General features: G+C 36.5%; 1 protein-coding gene across 1 annotated transcript in view; it reads left to right on the top strand.

Moving 5' to 3' along the window:
• The window catches only part of RALGAPA2 (Ral GTPase activating protein catalytic subunit alpha 2), a 137,798-nt gene that overhangs the window by 16,306 nt on the left and 102,828 nt on the right, over positions 1-18,664 (top strand). Inside the window, exons 4-12 of the mRNA XM_050894119.1 lie at positions 4,352-4,409; positions 7,544-7,587; positions 8,518-8,692; positions 9,252-9,367; positions 11,647-11,785; positions 12,847-13,046; positions 14,700-14,930; positions 17,128-17,301; positions 18,210-18,347. Coding sequence (XP_050750076.1) covers positions 4,352-4,409; positions 7,544-7,587; positions 8,518-8,692; positions 9,252-9,367; positions 11,647-11,785; positions 12,847-13,046; positions 14,700-14,930; positions 17,128-17,301; positions 18,210-18,347 — 1,275 coding nt within the window. The remainder of the gene's footprint in view (positions 1-4,351; positions 4,410-7,543; positions 7,588-8,517; positions 8,693-9,251; positions 9,368-11,646; positions 11,786-12,846; positions 13,047-14,699; positions 14,931-17,127; positions 17,302-18,209; positions 18,348-18,664) is intronic.

Raw genomic sequence — 18,664 nt, 5'->3', positions numbered from 1 at the left:
ATGGATAATCAGTTAAAAGAACTGACAGATACCCTGATGTGTTGATCAGTAGTAATACCTAATTTCTATTTCAAGTGTGCTATAATGGATTACCATATAGATGCAGCAAAGCACTAAGCATTAAATAGATCTATGTGTTTTCTGAAAAAGCAATATTATTTTGCACTGTGGGGTTTCTTAAAATATTTCTTATTAGTGTACTGTGAAACTAGAAACAAGATGTCAATAGCCAGTTTGGATTCACAGCGGTATTGCTAAAAGTCTAGGCTGGAGTGGAAGAAACTATCATTTGTTTTATAGGAATAGCAATATGCGTTTTTTAGAACACCAGGGGTTGGGAGGGTGTAGAAAATGTTCTTGGAAATGCTAAGTTGAAAGGACAACAACTGGAGGTTGTTCATGACTTATGCAATCTTATGTCGCACTGTAACACCATCTTAGTCTGGGGACTCTAATGCACACATGCGAAAATTAATAGTTAAAAGGCATTCTAGCTGTAACTTTCAATTAACTTCTAACATTTGGAAATTTTTATTTAATAGTGTAGACTTTTAACCATGATAACTTATTTTTGCATTGCAGGAGCAAATATGAACTCTGAATTAAGATTACTTATATTCATTCTAATCTGCTGCAAAGCTTTCATATCGTCAGTAGGTAGCTGTGATGCTAGCAATCTAATTTGCTTTTTTAAAAATGACTTTTGTTTACTACTCAGTAGTACTATGCAGGTGATTAATCATATCTTTGCATTTTTTCAAGGTGCATCCATATATATTTTTTTTTCCCCTGGTTTTGAGATTCTGAAAAGGAGAACAGCATGAGAAATTACTTAAGTGTCTCAATTTTTGCTATATGAAAAGATTTTGGGATATGGAGGCTTTCCTCAGATAGGAACTTCTGTCTTCTTACTATTTATTTCAACCCTTGAATTGTTTTGGTGCAGTCACCTGACAAGGGTGTTTGATTCTGTGGTTTTTTTAAAAAAAAAACCAACCTGTAAGTGTGTTCTTTTCTTCCCCAACTCTCCCAGCTTCATGCAATTTAAAGTTTAAGCTTGCTTTTCCTGGTGGTGGTCGTACTCCACAACAGCATTTGTTTCCCAGGTTTTCTCTGGGCATAACCTAAAATTCACTAACACTTGGATGCAAGAGTTGTTACTAAGTTCTTTTTCAAAATGGGTCTTTATTATGCAGCTTTGCCACCTTATCAGCTTATGCAGCTTACACCTTATCATGGTTCGCTTTCTGGAAGTGAACTTGGGGTTCAAGTTTAGGTGCAACTGTGTAACATAAAGGATACTGACTGCCTTTACTGCGTGCTGTCGTGCCTCTGGCCTTTCCCAAATAATGGTTAACGTGCTTTGCATCTTGCAGAGAGGGTGTGGTAAAACCCAGCTTCCTTCAATGCGCTATTGTGTTTTGAAACAACTAACAAGTGGTGGTTATTTATTTTGATCCTGAATCAATTGGGATGTGTACACTGTAAAATTACTTTAAGAACATTGCTGAAGCTCTTGGGAAATATGTATTGTTTCTTTTGGCAACTAAGGAAAATTTATTTGTACATCATCAGATTACTTTCACAAACTTTCATTCATAATACACGAGTATTCCATGCCTGGTGTTTAAGTATACATCAGACTTCTAGTGAAGTAGACGTATATTTTCTAAATACAATTTTTGTTTTACAATAAAGAATTTTACTGTATCATCTGAAATATACTAAGATATGGCTTTTCACTAGTAGTAGTACCAGATTTTGACAAATTTCTAATAAAAGCATTCTGATACAGAAGTGGTGCTTGATTTTTTGGAAGTTTAATACAATTGGTTCTCAAAAGTTAGTGTTTGGAAACAAACGAGAGAGAATTTACATCCAAAGACAAGCTGAAGGTATCTTGTTAGTGTGGCCTGTAAAAGGAAATTGGTTTTTCTCTATCTACTGTACTTCTTACAAAAACAATGGAAACAAAATATATGTGATTTTTGTCTGGTTTTCCATAATAAACGTGAAGATGTTTGAAGGTTCTTCCCTGCAGTGTATTCTGATACTTGAATTCAGACCATTTTTTGTTGCCAGTTTGTCTTGGGGTTTTGTTTAATGGAGCCTTTCTTCGTGCACTTTGGGCCTGCGGTAGGGGATCAGTCTAATGTGTGCCTGGATGCAGACCGAACTCTGCATGCAAAGTGCCACCGCTCTTGCAGTGACTTTGAAGTATTCATGATTTGGGTTACAAGCTCCTTTCTGCCCTGTGCCAAGTTAGGTAAAGATTAATGTTAGAAATAGTCTTGACAAGTGGTGGGCTGCTAGTATTTTAATATTTAGATGGATAATGATAATTCTTTGTCTGTGGATCCTGCAATCTGATTGGCAGAAACGTGGTCCTTAACTAACAGGTAAAGCCCAAATGTGAATCATGGCCTCATTTTTAGCCAGTCAGATCCTTCATCCCAAGCGCGTTCCTCCTGCCCATGGATGGGGAGCTAGACCTCTGGCCACCAGCCACCCGCTCCTTCGGTCCCTGCTGCCACAGTGTCCTGGGGAGGTAGCTGTGGGAGTAATGCTGAAACAAAATACGACCAGAACATAGAAGGGATGTGCCCGATTTATATTTTTATTCTAGGTAAACTTTTAGAAATGCCAAATACTAATGGGGAGCATGTGCTATGGTAAAGATGTGAAGGAAGACCAGTCTGTGTGAACTGAGGTCTAGTTCCCTAAGTCTATGAACTTGTCATGACTTCCATCTTCTGCCATGGAGAAAGGAATGTTCCATTTTCAAAAAGACTCTATTTTGAGTGTTGTAGATGATTTCTGAAGCACTTTGTTGTCAAAAATAAAAAAAGTCTGTCTTATTCCATCTCTCGAGCATACTGTTCTTAACAGCAATAATGATTCATGTGTTGGCCGTCTCTGAAGGATTGCCTAAAATGCCAATTCTTGCTTTCTTGGCTGTGACGCTTTATTTCCTCTTGTGAGCTTTTATGTGCAAAAGACCAACAAATGGGTCACCGTTGCTTAAATGACTTGTCATTCATTTTGCATCCTGCATGTAGTATTCTGAAAACTTAATGGTGCTTTGTTGTGCAGAAGTTTGTTCCAGTGATTTTGTTTGATAATGACAAGGAACTCTTGACTGTTAGTCATTTGTAACATAGTTTAATTTTATTTTCAAAAGTAGATGTTGAAAACTAGTTTCCCATTTAAATATATCTTCTTAATTTCATATTTCAATGTCTGAAAAGTTGTAAGATCCAGACACATTTTTCTGTGAAATCTATGTGAAACCATGTTTGTTCTCTCACTTTTTTTGAGGCTGAGCAGTATTAAGTTAGCTGTCCTGTACTACTAATACACCTACTTGCCAAGCCCTAGTCTATACTGCTGATTGTTTAAAAAAGAGGAAAAAAGGAAAAAAAAAAAAAAGGTGTCTTGGAGCCTGTTAACTTAAAGTCCTTTTAAAAGCCAAGTAAGATCCCCAAATAGTTTTGATTTATCCAGATTATTAATAACATTACCATCCACTAAACTGACAAAGAACAACATTTGGTAGCCCCAACTGTTCTTTGCAACTAAGATTGTAAGACTCCATTCAGGAAAGCACTTAAGCATATGCTTAAATTGCTTTGCTTTGTTGGTGCCCTGTAGCGTAACAAAACTAAGGGGGAATGGGTTTGACCACAGCCTCTTTCTTTGTTTGATCTGCCTCTGTTAGGATCAGTCCAAAACTACAGAGGCAGGCCACTACATATTATTCCACATAAGTGCTTTATTAACTGCGTGTGCTGTGAATTAAATTAGTCTAGCTTTGTGTAATTTGGCTCGGTTTCACTCACCAGCTGAAAACACAGGTAAATCATCTCACAGTAAAAATGACTGCACTGCTGTTCATCTCTGCCTTAGCTGGGAGATCAGACCCCATTAGTTGGTGAAAAGACAGACCTAAGCCACAGAAGCTCAAAATCTGGACTGTATCAATCTAGCAGTAGTCATTACCAGACACTTCAGAAAAATGTAACCCAAAGTGGGCTGCTTAGAAATCTGCAACTTCTTCATTAGAAATCAGTTTGTATTCTGGACTACTAGGGTTTTGCAAGGCAGTGGGAAAGGGAAAGCGGTTCATAACAGTGTCGTGGTATTTATTCAGGACCATTCAAAGTCTCTTTCTGCATAACAAGAGAGTAAAGTAATGGGCAGCAGTCCTTACTATGATAGGTATTTGCTTTCTATTGTGTTCTCTATGTATATATTACCATTTCATTTATGTCTTGTGTATTAGTTTCTCTGTATCCTCTGAATGAGCCAGTTTATTACGGAAAATTTGACTATTTAGTTTTGTTTCCTGCAGAAAATATTGCAGCTACTACCTGAGAGGATTTTTTATCGATGGCATTTTCGCAGTATAGGTAAGAAGGAATGGTTTAAAAACATTCTAGTACAAATAAAATCAATGTTTTCTGTAGTATCTTCCCTGGTTCTGCAAGACCTCTTAACCACAGAATACCTTAGTATTGCCCATACACAAATAGTACTTACATGCAAGACATGCAGCTGAAAATTCTTGAAGCAAATGGAAAAATCTTTTTACCTGCTATAACAGCTCTGTGTGTTCCTTGTTTTTTGAGGTTTTGGTTGCCTGCTTCATTTTTGTTTTGCACGAATGCTCTTTCAATTTTTGTATTCTTGGATTTGCCTGGGTCCTCTTCCCTTTCTTCTCTTTCATGTGCTAGAAGCTATCAAGATGATGGGGTTTATAAACCAACACACCTTTTTCTAATTAGGTCTCCCTTTGTATTCACAGACTAACACCAAAAAATAAGATTGAGGAGGGTTGTGGAATCTGTATGTGACTCTCTTGCAAATTTGCATTATGATAGTCTTTTGCAAGTGATCATATATGAGATGCCCATACAAAGTCGTAGTACTAAATACTGTTCTTTGCCTAACGATAGATACTGTGTTGAACTCAACCCTTGCCGCCTCCTCGAAATTTATTCTGTAAAACTTACGGTGTGAATAGGTGGCTGTTTGGTAGTGGAGCACAGGCTGTGCTAAACTGAATGCAAACCATTGGACTGCTGCAGTGAACAGGAGCTTAATTTCTTCTCTGATATTCCTGTATTCTCTGTGCAGTTTAGTTCATTAATATTTGTGAAACACTCAGTTGCCACACTGTTTGTGGGAATTAAATGAGGAATTTCTGGTTTAGAGCTGCAGTAGTGAAGGAAAGAGATTAACGACAAAAATACAGACTTTTTAGTAGCTCTTTTTGATCCATTTTTCTTTTAATGAGTGGTCCACAATTTTACTGGCCTTTAGAAGTTGAATTATGAATACACGGTATTTCTGCAAGTTTAGCCCCAGCTGTCTTCAACTGATCCTCATATAATGGAGGATTTGCCAAGCATCGCGTTAGAATATGACATTGGCCATGACAGATGCAAGATACCTATGGATGGCACTCACTTGGTCAAACCAAGAGACCATCTGTTCTTGCCCCATGCTCCTACGGCATTTACTGTACATATTCTGGCTTCTGGAGCAAGGGAAGGAATCGGAGGAGTCTGGCAGAGAGAAGTCTTGGAGTTAGTAAAGCTCTGCTTTTTTTTCCTCAGTCTCCTGTCCATTCTGCATGCTTTGTGAGGCAGGTGTTCTGCAGAAAAAGGCTTCATAAGCACGGAACTGAAAATTGTATTGCAACACATGCATAAAAAAGAACAAAATAAAGTTGCTGACTTAGTTAAGGCACACACTTGCAGTGCTTGGCTTAAAGCACTTCATGTTCTTTTGCTATAGTTGTTTTCTCTTAAGCATAAAGATAATAGATATCTAACAGGCTTGATTTAGTCACTTATGAACTTTGGAAATCGAAATAGGAAAAGCAGGATTAATTTTTCTGAAAAACTATCATGTTTTTTAGAAGTTTTCATATAGTTCGTATAGGACTTTCAACTAGACTTTAAAATTAGATTCAAACATCAATGCTATGGGGAAAAAAAAGGTTTTATTGTCTTTAGTTTGCAGATAGCTAACTTTTCAATGCTTTAAATATTCCCTGTGGCCTACAGTGCATATATAGTGAAAGTTTTGACCTTGTGATCGTGTACAGGAGCCAGAAAGCAAAATTTGTTCCTCTCCTTATTTGACCAGATTGAATAAAGCTAGAGTCAGATGAGTGCAGAAATATTGCAAGGTGAAATACATTTATTTTGATAGTCAAAGCACCTTGAAATCCAATGAAGTAGTTTAACTTGATAATTTCCTCTCAATTAAATATCTTTGGTTCATCACTACTTTGAAAATTCTGCTTCTGAGTGCTACCAAAGTGGTCACAATGTTTTGTTTTGCTGTTTGTTAAAGTAAATTTTTTGCTGCTTTGGGGGGGGGGGGGGGGGGGGCATTATATTTCTTCTAAGTAGTACTTTTTTGTTGTTGTTTGGTTTGGTTTCCAGCACTATTTCATCAGCTGCCATGTTTTTCATCAGAACAATGAATTTGCTGTTGCAGAAGAAATAATGAGTGGAAGTTAAAGGTCAAGGAAAGGGTTGTTGTCACATTTGCAGTTAGCACTGACAAAAATAAAAGGAGGCATCTGCTTAACCACTTTACTACCATTTCATCTGAATTAGTCCAGAACAAATTGGTTTTAGTCAGTTGTTTTATAGCTAATATATTCTTTATATTTCTTGCTTCTCTTGTATAGCCGTATTTGGATAATTTTTTAGCTGTGTCCAATAAATAAGCTACAAAATTTGGCGGTGCGATTATTTACAGCTGTACCTTGTGATTTGCTTTTTGCTTAATGTTCATGTGCATTAATATGTATTTGCTATATATGTTAATGATTTCCATTTAATACTGTGAAATGGTGAGATCTTGAGGGAAGGATCACATTTAAGGAATGTACATAATTCATGAATCCAGGAGAAACAGCAGCTGAGTGCTACAGCATGTTATTTTTCTCAGAATTGGATTAAAAACATTTTTTACCTGAAGCATTTGATGTATAATCTCTCTCTGATTTTTAGGTCAGACATGTGAAGTTAAGGGCAGTTAGCCTGGTATTTCTAAAACCAGAATTGAAATATTTTGCAATTTTAATAGTTGTGTTTTATAGACATGAACGTGGTATAGATTGCTAGCATCTTTTTCTTATCATTATTGTCAATATTAGTGTATTTGAATGCATTAATCCCACAAGTTGGACTTCTTGAGCTCTCCAAATCTAGTAAGTCAAAATTTCCCCTAGATATCTTATTTTTAATTAAAATAATTGGAGAAATTGTCATCTGACTAAAACCAAAGTACCTTGCTGTAAAGATACATTATATTTAATCTTATAACATTGATGATGATGATTGTAATTAGATTCACTTTTGGTTTTTTCGCCCCGTAGTTTTCCTTTTCTTAAACACCAGCATGTAGCCACATAGTAAATGGCGTTAAACTAGCCTTTTCTGTAGTATTTTTTAAAAAACATTCTGGTGGAGAGTGACCATCTTAGTATCTGATACGTGCCTATTTAATTTTTCTAATCCAGGGTCGATTCTGAAGAAACTTTTGCACACTGGAAATTCTCTGAAGGTATTTCTCTTTGAGGATGTATTGGTATTTCTTTTCACTTTAGTTCTTACGAAGCATATTACTTTATAATTTTCCAATATCAGTGTTTTTCAGATTGTTAGGCTTTTTAATTTTACTTATTCACCTTTTAATCATAACCTTTATTATTGTAATCCTAGATTATTTTAATTTTTATCTTCTTCAGTCATTTTGCTGTTCTAATGACCTTTGTAAAGCTACCTGGAGAAGGTATCAATATATTTTTGCTTAATACTTTATTTTTTCAGATCTCTCTAGCACTAAGTATACTGTATTAAACGTATTGGTTTCTTGTTTGCCAAAGAGTTTTAAATCGATTTTTCTTTTTCTAAATATATTGCTAAAATTAAAATTGTATCTTGTTAATTAAAAAAAAAAAAGTAAATAAACTTAGTAAACTTCCTGAGTACGCTACCTTGGGTGGTTTGTTGCATCTTAGTTTTCACGAGGATCTTCTGATCCCAGTGATGTTGAGGACAATAGCTTGCTTTGACCTCTGTGGCACCAAGATTTCACACTTTGTAGGGCACGAAGCATTGGCAGCTCCCCGGTTGTGCGTCACACTTGCTGTTGTACTTCCAGAGCCCCTTTTAAGATTGAGTCTTGAGGCTAGCCAAGATGTGTTTGGCCCCAGGAACTGGGGGAGTGGAACTAGAACTCTCTGGGCTCTGATTGAAGTTGGAGTGGTAATGCTGTCGTCTTGGAGTGCCACCGCCTTGGGTACAGCTTGCTCCCACCCTTCTCTGCTCATGATTAAATTAATAATGTGATTAATCTTGGTATGATGGAAAGACTCACTAGCGGGTAGCTGGGATGAAAGTACTTGTCCTGCATTTTCTTAACTATTTGCCTGTGTTACTGTGCTTACAAATCTGTTTTAATATCTTTTTCTACAAAATCATCCCCTTGTAGATAAGATGTGAAGGAATCCGACTGTTTCTTCTCTGGCTTCAAGCGCTTCAGACTAACTGTGCAGAAGAGCAGATATTAATATTTGCGTGCCTTGTGCCTGGCTTTCCACCCATTATGTCCTCACGAGGTCCCTGTACGCTAGATAACCTCATTAGTCCTCCTAATTTGCCAGACGGTGAGTAAATGAACACAATTTCCACGACGGGTGTATTGCCTTCCCCTTCCACTGAGGTCGTTGTGGAGCTGTAGAGTTTCTTGTGGGGAAGATGTCACATGGATGATGCTATTTGTCTTTATAATTCAGAGATGTACTGAATTTGTCAAGCTGTTGTATTTGTTGCAGCTGTATGGCCTTCTGATCTTGTCATTCTGAGTTCAGAATGGTTGGGTTTTGTTGTTTTGTGTTTGGTTTTTTTTTTTAATTGAGATGCAGCTATATGAACATGTTACTGCAAAATCAGTAGGTGTGTAGATTTACAGCTTATTGGTTAATCTGCAGTGATTGCTTGTGTTAACCCTTCCAAAGTGCAGTAAATCAGGGGTTGGTGCAATCCTTGATTGTATGCAGTAGGACTTGGGGAAATACGGGAAGCCCAAGCAGTTACTGGACTTTGACTTTGTACAACTTAGTAGTGCATTAATGATTATTTTCAAATTCATCTTTTTATAGAAAATACCTTTTATTTAACTATTTTCAGGTTTTCTATGTTTAAAACATTTTCTTTTTATTTTAGCTAAGATTTTTCCAGAAGAAATAACGCCGCTTTTGCCAGCTGTCTCTGGAGAGAAAATTGCTGAAGACCAAACCTGCTATTTTCTTCAGCTACTGTTAAAATATATGGTAATTCAGGTGCGGAGGATATATGTTTTTAACTATTCCTATTTGGAGGAATGTACTTGTGGTAGGAAATTAAGTCTACACTGTATCTATACAGAGGTCATTTTGACCCCCCCGGGAAGAAGCTGTCTTCCGCACTTTCTTATTCTTGGCTTTAAAAGGAAAATCATCCCAAAAGTATTTCCTTGCACCGTTTTTAGTGAAAATAAGTAGTTTTTCACACTTGTGATAAGAATTAATGAATGTTATCCAAATTTGCAGGATAACTGGCTATTTTATGTGCTTGTGGTCACATTTAGAAAATTGATATGGGGTAAAGATGCAATTTGTTCTCTTTGGACACATGCGTAGCTGAGAAGACATGTGAAGGACCACTGGAGAAAGAGATAAAAAAGGAGAGATGGCTTCTGAGATTTTTTTAAGAGGATGCAAGTAACATGTACATCAAAAATTGTAATTAGAAATAGATCAGATTAATCTGTACACGAAAGAAATTAGGCTGATGTATATATTTAAAAAGTACAAATTAAGCAACATTTTAAATAAAGTGGAAATTGTATAGACAATGAACATTAAAGAACTCAGTATTAAAAAAAAGATAAAAGATAATGAAATACTTTGAGATACTTTTTTTTTTAAATCAAAAGGCAAGACCAAAATGATATTTGGAAATGGTTTTGTCATCTTGAATAAATGCTTTATTTTGAAAAGTGGCTGTATGGAATTATCAACTTCCTACATGGCACTCTGTTTTACATATCAGAGTCTCACAACTCTTCCTCCAAAAAAAAAAAATTTTTTTTCACTGTTCTTTTCATACTCTTATTATGTGTTTGGGATCTAAAAAACCTGACTACACTGTAAATCCAATTGCATTGTGGTTCATCAACCACAATGGTTTATTTGTGTTGCTTGGTAGAGGGGAGCACAGTCGGGCAGTAACCTTCTTGCTACAGGCAAGAGATGAGATTACAATAATCTGATGCAAGTGCAGAATGATTGCTCAGAGCCAGAACGTAGAGCAAATCTACATCTTCAAGAAAATTTATGTCTGTGACTGGGTAGAATTTAATGAGAGTCAGTTTATTTACATAACAGATAAAATGATATAAAAACTCAGTAGTCTTGTTTCCAAGCTCTACATCTGTATTTTGCAAAAGCAGGACATCACAAGTTTTAGAGATTTGGAAAAAGATCTAGTACAGATTACAGTAAGAAAATGTGTTTAAAAGAAAATAAATAAATAAATCTCAGGTGACTGATGTAAACAAGTCAGTTTTTCTTCAACTTAATAAATTATCATCTTGGATATAGATTCAGTGTACTTGTTATCTGCTATATACAGTTGGACAGCCTTTTCTAAGAGCTTTTACTGCAAAAAAATTTTAAGAATCCTATAGTCTTTTGATGTTGCTTAAAAAAAAGAGATGGGCTTGAATTTAAAGTATATGTCAAAAGATACACTTTTAGTGCTCACTTGAGTTTCACAAACAGAGAATTGATGCAAGAGACTAAAACCCAGGTAGGTTTAAGTCATCAGTGGAAAAAGTGCTTCATTGCAGAGATGTCTACTTTTATCTTTCTTATTTGAAATTGTATTGGATTTCTTATACAAATAAAGAAAACACACCCATATAGGTTATGTGCAACTTATTCCAAATTGAAGGGGTTTTAATATGAAAAGAGCAACTCTTTGTCAAATTTTGGCACAGTCTCCCAAGGAATTGTAGTTCAAAACTGTTGGTAAAGAGCAACTTGAAGTACGTGAATGACTCTTTGGTGTTGATCTACGCAAGAACGGAAGAGTACCTTTAAAAACAAAGTTAAGATGTCAGCCTTTTCCTTGTCAGTGGAAATCACTTGCACCTTGAGTCAAATTTTGCAAAGGAGTATTGCAAATGTGCGTACAACCATATTAAACATGGGCATTGAGTATGTTTCTGATGACAAACATTTATGATAAAAGCGTAGCCCAGAGTAACTTTGTCTGAGTTTACAGGTAAGAAGCAAATTTGTTAGAAACATTAATATGGCATTTTCTGTGCTTCGCTGCATTAGGATAGCACAAATACACTGGCTTCTAATGAGCTTGCTTTCTTTGATATGCTAAAGCCCTCATGGTAATATTGTATATTCTTACTGCAGTTTGTAAAGTTTTTTGGGACAGTGCTAATTTTTTATATCTATTATTAAAGTGTAATTGTTTATCTTTTGTATTCAGTGTGGCGTGATTGTCAGTATAACACTAACTTAAAGCTTTTTGGTTTTTTCTCTTGAACTCCATGACAAAGGCTGCAAGCTTGGAGTGGAAGAATAAGGAGAACCAAGATACTGGTTTTAAATTTCTCTTTACCTTGTTTAGAAAATACTATCTTCCTCACTTGTTTCCATCTTTCACAAAGCTAACCAACCTCTACAAACCTGTTCTTGGTAAGTAGTGAATTTTGTCTGTGATATGGACGCTGTGATATGTAATGAAGACAGAACATGCTCTCTGACGGGTTTTTTAAAGAACCAGCAAGCTGCCCAAGTGTGAGGGAGTAGCTAACTTAGTTACTCTTATTTTACTTCTTGTTTCCTTGAAGGGACAATGAGCATGAAGGGCCAAATGGAAGGAAGTGGAGAGGTACATCTACAGTTGTAGGATTAAAAGCAAGTTATTTCAGAAACGCTCACATTTTTCCTGACTTTCTACTGAATTATGTATTAGAGTCCATAGGAACGGTGGTGTTAATACCATCTGATGTACTGTAGCCTCTTCTTCATCATCCTTCCCCTCCCTCCTCTGACTTTTAACTCCTGTCCTTTGCAGTTTAATATTTAGTGTCTAAAACTGCCTCAGTGCCACTTCAGCTGTGTTGTTCACAGCTAGAGCCCAGGCCTTCCATGTTTTTCAGCTGTGTACAAGTGATTTTTCCCTAAATCTAAGCATCTGAATGAATTAGGACCCAACCTGTCTCCCTTCGGCAATCTTCCACTTCTTCCCATGCATTTTCTTTCTTTTATTTCAGCTTGTGCAGTGCTCTTTGCACCTGAGTTAACTTCTCTTTCCAATGCGCTAAGTATCCTTTGTCGTCTTAATCTTTGCACTATTGAGTGTTCCAGAGCCATCTTGTCTTTCTCACTGTACTTTTATTAATAAAACTGTGTGGAACTTATAAAGTTAACTTACATTGTAGTAGGAGTAGTTCTTTGTTTCGGATTTTGCCCTTCTTTTTGCAGCCCTTCTCTTTTGCTTTCCTTTGTTTTGCGTGATACAAATTATAACCTTCAGGAAAGATCTGTGCTTTTATGTTCTTGCTTTTCTTTAGGAGTAATAAAATTATGATAGAATATAAGCATTAATATAATAAAAGCAGTCATTGCATCTGTTATTTCATATGGAGAAAATGTTGTTGGTGACATGTTCAATACATTTAACCAGAGTCTGGAAGCAATTACAGCTTTTTAAGATTAGATTTTCTTTATATCTTCTCTTTTTATCTCACCAGATATTCCTGATATAAGACCGAGACCAGTATACATTACTGCAACACGAAACAATGAAAATGTCTATAGCACAAAAATCCCATATATGGCAGCTCGAGTTGTTTTTATTAAGTGGCTTGTTACCTTCTTTCTTGAAAAGAAATATTTAACTGCTGTTCAGAATACAAAAAATGGAGGAGAAATGCTCCCTAAAATTATTCAGGTGTGCTTTAAAGTTTACCTCTCTTTTCTTATGTACATGCTAACCTTGCAAATGATCACAGTGCACTGACAACTGAAGCAAGAAAGAAATGCTACACCTAAGTGAATAAATGATGTACTTGATTATTTGATTTTTTTTTTTTTCCTTTGAAGGAGGGAATCTCCGAGGGAAACCCTTTTGTAATTTACTAGAATTTTTTTTCCTCATAGCTGTTTGCCTTACCAGCTTCATCAGTATTATGTTTAGACCTTTGGATTTTAATCTGTAAACTGTCAAACTTATTTGTGCCATGGACCGTTTCCCAGCAACATCAAAGGCCTCTTTGTTTTCCTCTTGATTATAGCAGCTGTTTACAATGAGATATTAGAAAAATATTTCACTTTCAAATTGCTGGTTGAGACTTCTCTAGGATTAGGGACTTCACAATAAATTTTATAGAAATAGATGCTTTTTCTTTTAAGAGACTCTCCAGCTTCCTGTTAAAAATATAGGATCAGTGTCAACTTATATTCTTCTCTTGAATCATAGGTCAGTGTCAAATCTGGATTCAGTGGAAAAGCATACATTAACTGTTAAGGTAGAACTGTATATTTTCATGTTAATTGCTGTTGGAGGAGTTCATTGTAGAAGTTTGAAGCCCTAAACCAGCTAGGTGTAGCTTACCTATTGAAAGTGCTTTTTTTATTGATCTTTTCTTTCTCATTGGAAATTCCACCTTTTGTATAAACTGCTGTGCCATTCCAACAGACATAGCCTGGAAAAAGAATTTTTTTCTTTTCACTGAATTTTATAGACAGCTGATGCCAAATAAATACTTAGGTCGCATAAAGGTATTGCTGCCCTCAAAATGGAAACTGGTCAAAAGTTATCACCTAGGTGAAGCTGTGTGCCAGCTTTTGGCACATGTTGACTTCTTAGTGGTTTTGAAGTTCACTGACTGTAGCCTGTGCCTTGCTAGCGCAGCTGAATCTTACCAAAAAAGTTCATTGTGAAAAGCAGTAGAGGTGTTACTGCTGCTCTGTTACTGCTCGCTTGGTTGAACAGAGGGCAGCCTTGTTAATGTAAATGTAAAGCAGAACTGCATTTGGGCGATGCTTTGAGTTAGTGTAAGTTGGGGTTCTTTTTCTGGTAACTCAAAAGCAGTTTTTTGGTTCTCTTGTCTTCCCCTGACCGGATCATTTTAGGCGGACACAGTTTGAGATGTTGCAAAATACATGCAATGCCAGAACAAAACCTGACAAAGAGTTGTCAGGAATAATAATGTGCAAGAATATGAGCCATGTATAGTGGTATGATCCATCTTTTCCCAAAACCTCAGGGACTTGGGGATTCCCCTCCACTGTGTCTGTGCCTTCCTCCACTCCCACCACTGCACCCCTCCCTCTTTGTTGTCTTGCGGAGTGGATAAGTCAGTCGGCCGTTCTGGGCTGGGGCGGGGGGGGGGGCCCATATGAAGTGTACATCATGCAGAGTATAAGACCAAATTCCTTCTTGGATCAAGTAGTAGACTGAAAATTACACTTCCTGACTGCTGGCATCCCAGTGTGTTGTGTGAAAAAGAGCACTAGTATCTTGAGTTCTGCGTAAGTATTCCAGATTTTTGGTGTACGCTATTTCAGTTATTTAATTAGGTGTGTGTTTTCTTCTGTGTAGACTGTTGGTGTTGTAAACCAAGATAAAAATGCAGAGCTGGAAGCCAGTATGTCTTATGCAAGCGAGCAGGAGAGAAGCCATTCTAACAGCAGCACCTTGTCTGACAGAAGGCTCAGCAATTCCAGCCTCTGCAGCATTGAAGAGCAGCACCGGACTGTCTATGAGATGGTGCAGAGAATCCTCTTATCCACTCGAGGATATGTTAACTTTGTTAATGAGGTGTTTCGACAAGTAAGTGTGTATGTTTAGTTGCTATAGTATTTTTTTTAAAGGAAACTTCGTAGTTATGAGAGAGAACGCTGCAAAGGCTGTTGGTCATGTAACTGGTCAAGCTTGATGCTAATCACGCCAGCACCCTTTTAGTTTGGAGTCCTTCCTAGGTCTAGTTTTAACGATAAAATTATGAAATTTTTATAGGAACTGAAGCTTGTTGCTGATGCCAGATGGCAACGCGTCTTATTTGAATGGGACACTTCATTTGTTCTTGCTATTATGATGTAATTTAAAGGTGTGTAAAGAGCTATTAGCTTGCAAATTTATTATTTGAGTTAGTAAGATTCTTGTTCCTGTGATCAATGTCAGTATTTAACGTCTATTTGAACATTGATTGCTTCTACTAGTATTTTCATTAATTTGATGTCTTTTCAATTGTTTGGGATAAAAATACACGTGGACCTACTGGAGAGTCCCAATTTTTTTTTTCCTTTTTGTGTCCGATACGAAGGTAGAAATTGGTTGAAGCAGCAGTTCCAGGTCACATAAATGGGTAGAAGATACTCTCCAGCAGCTGAGTGAGCACACATGCTTTACTATGAAGTATCTTGTGTGGCACGGTTTAGGAACTGCTTGTACCAGTGCTTTTCAGTGGGATGGATGGCGTTTTGTCAGGAAGGAGTACTTTTGTGTATGTTAAGCACTGCTGTGGCATGCTGCCCTCTCCTGGCGTTTGTTCAGAGTATGTAAGGTTAGGCCAGCTTCCAGGGAACAAAGGCTAACTGTATGCAGTACTTTTATCTTTATTAAATATGATCAGTGTTCAGTAATTGAAACAAATAATGGTGTTCGGATTCTTTCTGTGTTTCTCTGCCTTACAGGAAGCTCACTAGTCACTGTGAATTCCTCGACTTCTCTTTTTTTTTTTTAATTTTTTTTTTTTCTTTCTACCCTACTTAGCCTTTCTGAAGGCATTCTGTATGGTGCTCTTTCATCCTGCTGATGAGCTGCTGTTTCTCTAATATTCTAGCAGTTGGCTTCTGGCTTTTTCAGTTTCTGCATCCTTAATAACTTGACAGTGTCTGTGAAAACATTTTCAGAAATTTCACACACACTTGCTGTATGGCATATTTGAACTTGCTAAACTTGCTTTTGTTAACCATTCAATTTCTGTTGAAATCAACTGTTGCACGTTGCACTTTGTCCTCACTAGAGACAAGGAAATATACTATATGATGCAAAGATTTTCCCCAACCCGAGCAAGACACCTTTTTAATGTTTTTGTAGCTAAACTGGGTATAGGAAAATATACTATGAGTGAGTACTCTGAAATGAAATGCTATAGTTTGTGGCCCCGTTAATCATGGAGAGTGGGTAATCTCTTCCTAGTTGGAAGGACCTATTTTTTTAGTATGAAAAATGTATTTTCATCTCTTTCAATGGTTTTGTAATGCAATTTGTAAAACAATTTTTTTTGTTGTTGGCAAAATACACTTTTTTTTGTACCGGATGACATTTTCAGACATTGATTTCTGTGCCTGTTCACTGCAGTGCAAAGGTCTTCTGTCACTATGTTTTTTTCAGTCTCCTAAGACCTCCAGAAATGCGGGGAAGCAGCCAGTCTAGCCTCTGTAAGCTTTTGGAGAGGACATCTTTATAGAACGATTCCCAAATACAGACATTGAGTAGCATGTTGAAAATAAATTCATTGTGTTGATTTCCAAAACTGTAGTGAGAAAGGATCGAATGCCAGCCACTGTTATCCTCATCACAACTTACTGTCTTGTCTCTACCTACGCTTGCTGAAATGGCATTTCACATTGTATACTGCCAATGTAATTTGAAGTCATCTTCTCCAGAAAGTGTCGCACAGTACCTAAGTTTAGTCTGCCAGACCTCTATGGCTAGTAATGGCTTGTGAGATGAATCCACATTAAGTTGGAGAGTTTGCAAGGAGCAGAAACCACCTCTTTGTTTTTGTCCGAACAAATACAACATGGAAGTAATTTGGAATTAATAGTTACGGAATTGTGAATGATGTAGATATGTGCGTAGGTTGTTGATTAATCATAACTCCTAGTACAGACATAAAAGCAGAAATTATGTATCCTTTTTTGAGCTGTGTTATTTATGGGTGATGGTGTGTGGGTGTGTTTATATATGCATGCACATCTACGTCCTATATATAGTAAAATTAGTTAACTTTTCAATTTAGGCTTTTTTATTGCCGCCTTCTGATATATCTGCAACACGAAAAGTGGTTAAGGTATATCGAAAGTGGATATTGCAAGAGAAACCTGTGTTCATGGAGGAGCCAGACAAAAAGGAGGACAGTCAGGATGCTGTTGTTAACTTAGAGGATTCATCAGTGCAAACGGATGGTAAACATGTATGGTATCAGTGTTACTTACTTTATTCTGTTTGCCTACAATATACGATTTAAGTTTTAAACTTGCTTTGTAAATGAGTAACAATTTAAAAAATGTGTGGAAAATAAAGATTAAAAAATGCTTTTATTTAAGGTCCAGAAATTTAAATAAATACTGAGTGTTCCATAGCCCTTACTGAGTGCAGGGAAAGATTGCAGCTATTTTGAAAACTGTAATTTGTTGATTATTCCCTGTCTATACAAATATGATAGCAAGAACTTAATGGAAGAAATACTAATACGTTCTGCAGTGTTAAAATTTACACTGTCTGTTGGCCTAGTGCACATAGGACTATTTCCTTTTGGTGGTAGTTAGTTAAGAATTTGAAAATATCTAACAACTTGTACGTACTGGATGAAATATTTGGATTCAGACACCTTAACCTAGGAAATTAAAGTGCAGATAGAAATTCTGTGCATCATCTTTTTAGTATCCTGTATTGAACCCTCAGTAAAAGTTGACTTTGTCACTATTGACACTGTGAAGCTAGTTAAAGGGAAGTTTTGTTGTACTGAGAAAGAGGTTCAAGTTGTAAAAACATAGTGAGAATTACAAGGTTTTGACAGACTATTTTTGTGGGGGATTTATAGTTTTGCCAGGCTTAAATTCAAATATTACTGCAATCAGTGACTACAAAATGTGATATAAAATTTTTCAAATAACATAGCTCTTAAAACTTTTATGAACCTTTAAATTCCATATACTGTCTGTTCAGAGATTAAGAAATAATAGACATGAATTCCTTGCTGAAATGAACGTAGGACATGACAGTTCCCCCTTTTTTGCTTTTGACATTTTAAATGATTTTTGAATAAATATGGACGTATTCTTTTCTGCTTTGTCACTAACTGAATCATGTTTTTGAAAGCTTTCCTCTGACCATTCAGGACATAAGCGCTCATCCAGCTGGGGAAGAACGTACTCCTTTACCAGCGCTGTTAATAGAGGATGTATATTAGAAGACGAGGACAAAAATGTTAAAGCTGGTGCTCAAGCTGCGTTACAGGTGTGGTGTATAGAAAGGTTACAAGGCTGTGATTTACGTAATCACGTTAGCTTACACTACAAATTATAATATAGTCTCTGAAATTCAGGAAAACAACTACCAGCAGTTGATGGTTTTTGTAAGATACGATTTGGACTTCATTTATTACTTTTTAAAAATGAATATTAAACCATGTGACCATGTCTTAGAGCCAGATATCTATTTTAAGACAGAAGGTTCACTTTTTTTTTCCTACTGTGGGTACTAGGAATTAATCAGAACTGTACATTTGCTTTCGTTGAACCTCATTTATTGGAAATATTGGTGATTGCTCAAGC

The sequence above is a fragment of the Gymnogyps californianus genome, chromosome 3, assembly GCF_018139145.2.
Source record: "Gymnogyps californianus isolate 813 chromosome 3, ASM1813914v2, whole genome shotgun sequence".
Classification (NCBI taxonomy): Eukaryota; Metazoa; Chordata; class Aves; order Accipitriformes; family Cathartidae; genus Gymnogyps; species Gymnogyps californianus.
This window is presented reverse-complemented; position numbering and strand designations above follow the sequence as displayed.